The sequence below is a fragment of the Convolutriloba macropyga genome, chromosome 3, assembly GCF_964194025.1.
Source record: "Convolutriloba macropyga chromosome 3, txConMacr16.3, whole genome shotgun sequence".
In the NCBI taxonomy this organism is placed as follows: Eukaryota; Metazoa; Xenacoelomorpha; order Acoela; family Convolutidae; genus Convolutriloba; species Convolutriloba macropyga.
Window position 1 is genome coordinate 17,511,069 of NC_134470.1, and position 6,697 is coordinate 17,517,765.

General features: G+C 34.3%; 1 protein-coding gene across 4 annotated transcripts in view; it reads left to right on the plus strand.

Annotated features, from left to right (window-relative positions):
* Window positions 1-6,697, plus strand: part of LOC142336910 (uncharacterized) — a 71,863-nt gene that overhangs the window by 9,282 nt on the left and 55,884 nt on the right. For all 4 annotated transcript variants that reach the window (XM_075385890.1, XM_075385892.1, XM_075385891.1 and 1 more), the window contains 3 exons: window positions 1,163-1,312; window positions 1,807-2,109; window positions 2,750-2,807. In XM_075385890.1, the coding sequence (XP_075242005.1) occupies window positions 1,163-1,312; window positions 1,807-2,109; window positions 2,750-2,807 (511 nt within the window). The remainder of the gene's footprint in view (window positions 1-1,162; window positions 1,313-1,806; window positions 2,110-2,749; window positions 2,808-6,697) is intronic.

The window sequence follows — 6,697 nt, forward strand, 5'->3', positions numbered from 1 at the left end:
TGATTCCAAATATTTGCTACAAAAATGTTGGTCAGCATCTATTAAAGCAAGACGAAATATTTGAAAATAAAATAAAGTCAATTCCATTGTGCAGTACATGGTCTGAAACTGAAGTCGATGAATTATCAAAAGATAAAGCAGAAAAGTCTGGACATGAACGCACGGTTAGTCTGATATCCGAGAGCAGGAATTCTGATAGGATTGCACAAAAAGCCGCGCAAAAATCTGGTGAACGAACAAAAATCTGGTGAGCGCAAAAATGTTGGAAACAAGCACGTTCCCTCTGAGATGGGCTGGACAAACCATCTCTCGGTTTAGGAACCTCAGTCTGGGTGATGAACTGTACACTTTACTTTTACACAGTTAATCATATAGTATTTTACTAGTCAAGATTGGCGGATAGGTCCAGGTAATCACAACTTCTTGCTAAGCTATACAGTTTTTACTTCAGAAACCAGCAATAGTTGTTCAGAAATTCAGATACTCTTTCTTCAAAATTTCTTTTACATTGTCTCAACCATTCTTAATGTTAATAAAAGTTTTCAAAAATTTTAAACATTCTATTGAGAACATCGTTTGATCAATTTACTTCTCCAATAGCACTTGATATAACAAATTACTATCGAGTTGATATAACAAAGTGGATATCAATTCAAAAAAATAACTTTTTTTAACTTAGTTTTAATATAAAGCAGGAACAATTAGAAAGCTTTTATTTAAAATGAAGAATAGTTGAGAAAATTTTAAATGATTTTCAGGCGTAGGAATAGAAAGCATCTTTTATTGATGGTGTTAAAAAGATATACAGCTCAAAACTAATATTGAAATTTTTATCCAATATAATAATAACAATAATAATAATGAATTTTTCCAAATACATATCGAGTAATTCACTTAATGATTACACAAACAATTTACAATCAAGAAGTTATATGCATTTGGGGAGAACATCAATATATACAGATTACATAATAAATTATTAAATGTTATTTTTTAAAATTAAATTATTATTAAATTAGCAAAAGTTTATGCAAAAGACAAATAACGTGATCACTTCTTTTCAGTTTGCCCAAAGATTCTAAAATATGAATCTATTATTAGAATTATTAATATGTTAGAAGGGTGTACGAGGGGAGGAAAAAGTGCACGTTTATTTGCGTAGGTGTGGCAGTGGGAAAAGTGGAATGGGTTTGTGGAATCACCTGACAGGGAACTGCTGGACATTGCACAGCACCTGATGCGATCAGAGATATCCAACTCCTTCTTTGCCAGTCCATACCACTTCAAAGATTTCTCAGAATTAGAAGTCAAAGTCAGCAGTAATTCTTTCTTTTTCAGTCACACATGTAAATTCACGATTACAACCAAAAGAATAAATGCTACCTAGTCAAGTTATATGAATCAAGTCACATAGTTGAAAAATTAAATCGAAGTGATAATTCATATTTGGCTCTTCCTTGTCATAAGTAAAAAAAGTATAGACCCCTCGCCCACCCGCCCACAAGTTCTAGAACGTAGTTTTTTTTTTTCTATAAGGGTGCGCGGTCATCAATTGAGAGCGTAAGTTGAGGTAATCAGCTATTTGACAGACGCTCTTTTACATTCTCAATGCATGTCTCATGCATATTTTGGGTTGAGAGTGTATAATATAGCATTTAGGATAGTATTAGTAGACTAAACCGAGCGGGGATTCAATAAAATTTATAAAAAGAATTAGAGAGTGTAAAATATAAATTAATGGATCGATTAAACCAAGAATATGTGGTAGAAATTACAGAGCTCTTATCAAATTCATTTGCCATTCAGGTGTTGACTCGAAGAGAAATCAACCATTCCCGTGAGATCATGACTCTCAACTTTGTCTTCGGACTACCCATGAAACAGATGAGCTATGGCAAAGAGACAACCGAGTTCACAGTCCACTGTCTCACAATAGGCATGCGATTGCTACCCGAAGACTTAGAGGAACGCTTCTTAGCCAATCAGAACGCGTTTGTGGCTCATAGCAAAAAGATTATCGACAAGTTTGCGAAACAATTTAGCATAATTGAAAAGGTGGCAAAACAATCGGGCAAAGACGAAACACAAGTTAAAAATGAGTGTCATGAGGTATGTTGGGCCAAATTCAATTGCGATACTTTCTGAGAAAAACGAGAAATAAATTTTTCAATTGAAATTTCATCAGCCCAAATTGTTTCTCGTCAAAACAAAGTTTCACTAATTCCACAAATTTCCGTCTTTTCGCTCAAAAAGCAGGCTCGTTTTCAAGACAGAAGGTTCATAAACGCAAAATTGAGAGTGAACATTTTTAACACAATTAAAAGATTAGTTGCATAGCCTTGAACTCTTCAATATTAAAAAAACCTGTTAGGAAAGAATTAGTAGGAAAACAGAGCAGAGTTTGCCAAAAGCTTTTTTAAGATGAAATCTAAACAGTTAAGGGAGCTCTTAATTTTGATTGAAGTAAAAATATAGCTTAATAAGAACAAAATCCAGAGATTATCATGAGTAAACGAAATTGGAGGATAACATACATGAAGTGAGTCGAATTAATTTAGGTTGTGGATGTATATGAAAATTAATCTTCGTGTTTTACCTTTAATTTTACCAATCTAAAACATCATCACATCTAAAAAACAGCATCACATATATTCTCTTGATAAGGTTCAAACCAATTTATGACATGCAAAAATTTTCTTGTTTCATTCATTGCACCACGATTGCCAGATCGTTCACGTTATGATTTCAGAGTTTGAAGGAAGATGTTGCCAAGGTCATGGAGGACATAGAGTCCATACTCTGTGAAGGTGAGCTACATAAAACATCACAGAACGCAAAGTTGTTGAGAGAAAAGAAAGAAATTTATAGTACAAGACCGATTCCATACATTACAAAAAGCAGCTTTAAGCATTAAGAGAAAACAATTTTTTCTGTTTGCGAACCAACTCAGTATGTGCGCATTATTTGGAACGCTAGCATTACGCCGCAGAGGTATACCCAAATCAGTCGCAGGCAAATATGCCCGATCTGCGTATCTCTTGTTCGTTTTTCCCAGGTTAATACATTGAAAACGCAACATTATTGCAAAACACTAGCAAAAACAGGCAAAATTGAATGGTTTTGCGCAACCCGTGTTCGCAAAAGTGTCCAAATTTTAATCGCAAATTTGAGATACAAGCTATGTATCCTATTTTTTGCGCGCTATGTATCACGAATCTGCTCGATTTATCTATCTCTTTTTCGCACGCAACATAACTCGATTTCGCACTTAATCCGCAATAAGGCCCAATTTAATGCGCGTTTTTGAGCATGTAAACGTGGTTAATTAATTTATTAATACTACTAGTACTTTATTACTACTTTGTTACTACTTATTAAATAGTTCATACTCCGGTTCTTTGAATCTAATCCTGGTTCGTTGAACATACGCCAGTACATCAACTGGAAGATATGGCAGCACAAAATCAGTGGTTCTTGTTAACATAGAATCCTCTGCAATAGTTGAGAACTTCATCTCGAAGCTCTTAGAAAAATATATAAGTTGTTAAATAAAATTTTAAATTTTTTTTTTTGGCGCTGGTACGTACACCATATTTGCCACAAAATAGATTCGACCATTGAAAATAAATTCGACCAGTGAAAATAGATTTGGTCAGGGAAATTAGATTCGGCCAGTCCCAGCAGGAGCACAAGTTATATTAACATATAATGAATTTTTGTGCGTAATGTCTTTTCTTTTACTTTGGGTGCAGCAGATTTTGTATTGGAGAGTCAACAACGGAAAAGACAAAGCACATATAAAAACAATTGAAAGAAGAACACATTAACGGTAGAGATCAGATGCTGATGATCCTTTGAATATCGCCCTTTATCGAATGCTTATTTCAGCTTCATCTTTATGAGAGATTAAATATGTTTTTTTCTACATGGTTAATAGCTGTAGTAAACTAATTTTATGTATTATAGGTCAATCTTAACCTCCAGACAAAACCAGTTCTGAATCATGGTATTTCAGTTCTGCATTTTTACACTGATCAGTACTCTCTTCACTCTGGTCCATAGCATATATGCAGCCTGATATCACCCTGGGCATGCAAAACGGTGTTCTGGATATTCTGAAATTCTACTCTAAATTCTGTAAAAAAATGTTGCCTCGTAGTAATAAGCTTCTGAAATGGAGCATATGGCAACAAACGGGGGTAAAACAAATGAATTTAAATGGAGGTGGTTGGATATATTCCAAACTTTTAGTATTGTATCAATTTATCTTTTTGAATCTTGCTGCATCAGTATCTGTTTCAGGTGTAGAGCTAAAATAGGCAACAACTAACATTCATACAACAATCTATTGCCATCTGAAACAAAAACCATTAAAATCAAAAATTGGATTTAGAAAATACGGAATTTGTTAGGTTCCAGGCACGAGGCGTGTATTTATTGGTTTTGGCGGGTATTTTTCAAAACGATAAACTATAAAACGTTATTTGCAAAGTTTGAAGATAATAAGTGTCATCGTCGTAATTAAAATCTTTATCGCCGAAATTTTTTCTGTCTTTTCCGTGATTTTCTGACTAACTGTCTGCGACACAAAAAACCAGAGATGCCCTGTCTATATTCAGAAAAAATATCTGTCATAAATGAACTGCACATAAAGAGGTAGCAAGATGTTTTTAAGACTTGTACACAGTACTGAGCCGACGATATTAAATTAGAATACAAGGTTCCGATACCGATGTGCTATAGGATTACAGTGCGGGAGACAAGCAATGAACTTTTAGTAATCGCTAGTGTAAAATATTGGTTCAAAATTGGTTGGACAAGTGAAATTAGAGTATATGGACAAGTAAAAAATTTATTCAAAAGGGGAAGCAATATCTCAATTTTGAAATTGTCCGTTAGTATGGCAAACTTGAAAATATCCGTTACTTCTCTCAAAAAAATTTTATTGGTTGTTCTTTCTATAGCAATAATAAAAATGTGAGGTCTGGTAAGGGCGTTAAAATTTATCTGCACAATTTTAACAAAATTTTTGTGTGTCTGAACACAGCTAAATTCATGTAAATTACTTGCACTGATATCTTTTTCAATTAACAGAATTTAAAGTTTGAACTCGCGTTAATCATTTTAGAAGGAAACTTCTTTAATCAATTAAAAATGTTTACGAAAAAAAAGTTTTAACACTGCCTAAATTTAAGTTTTGTTGATAGAAATGTTTTCTATTACGAAAACACTGATTAATTGCATTTTCTCTCTGTTATAAACATAAATCGTTTGTTCAACTGTTTCTCTTTGTTTTCGATATTATGAAACCCCCAAAATATATTCAAAATTTAACAAAAAAATTTTGTAACAGTATTAGATGCAAACAGCAGCTTCTGAGCTGCAACAACACGTAAAATATTATTAGAGTTTTTTCCTACTCCCTACTGAGTCTTCAAACGGGTCATAAAGAGTAGTTTTCAAATATTGATTGGTTTTAGAGTACATTGGAATACAAGGAGATAATCGAAACTTCTTCACCATCAATTTACTAGTAAAAGAATGACGGCTTCTAATAGTTTCAGGATTGGTTCAATATAGCAAGATGACATGATAAACAATAGGATGCTGACTTGTTGTCTAGACATGTTACTTCAACAAAATTTATTTGCTTCAGAATTCATATACACTGGAAGTACTCCATGCCAAGTTTAATCCACTTAGCAAAACTCCTCGACTTATTGAACTTTCATTTTTCTAAAGAGGAAACAAGCGAAAAATTTTATCTCTGGACATGAACGGACAAAAATCGCACAAACGCACAACATTTTGGTGGTAGCATAAAAGTCTGGAGATGAACGCACAAAACCTGTTCAACCAACGAAATTTTGATGAACGCACAGAAAAAGGTCATGAACGCACGACATCACGTTAAACGCATGAAATTGTGTCGAGTTCACAAAAATCTGGATAAGACCACTCAAAAATCTCCTAAACGCACGACAATTTATTGAACGCATGGAAGTCTGAACAAGAACGCACGAATTTCTATACATGAACGCTAGAAAGTCTGGTGAACTCACGAAAGTCTGGTGAACGCACAAAAGTCTGAACATGAACGCACGAAAAACCGATAAACGCACAAAATTTTTGGTGAATGCACAAAAAAGACATGAACGCGCAAAAATCCCTTAAACGAGCGACTTTTTGTTGAGTGCACAAAAGTCTAGACAAAGATGCACATAAAATCTGGCCGCCCAAAATTTTGGTGAATACACGGAAGTCAAGACGCAACGCACGAAAGTCTGGTGAAAACAGAAAGTCTGGACACAAGACCTTTCCGTCTAGGACGGTCTGGGCAAAGATATTTTCGCATGGGACGGTTTGGATATACTTGTTTTTCGTCTGGGACCGCAGCCTGAGTAGAGCTGTAATCAACGCAAATCTCTGGTACTGGTATCTTCGCCTAGAAAGTATTTAATACTTTTCGAAAAAATCCTTAGAGAAATGTGGACTGCGTGAAAAATAGCGGAGAAATGTTCAGATAATTTTTTTGTTTGGTGATGTGCAGGTAAATAGTGATTTAGCTGTTGCTAAATAGTGAAAAAGTTTAATATTTGTAAGAGTTATCCACTAGTGTCATGACCCCCCCCCCCAGTATTAATACACAACTCTAAAGTTTTCTAATCAAGGGGACAATTTTTTATCTAGTTGTGAG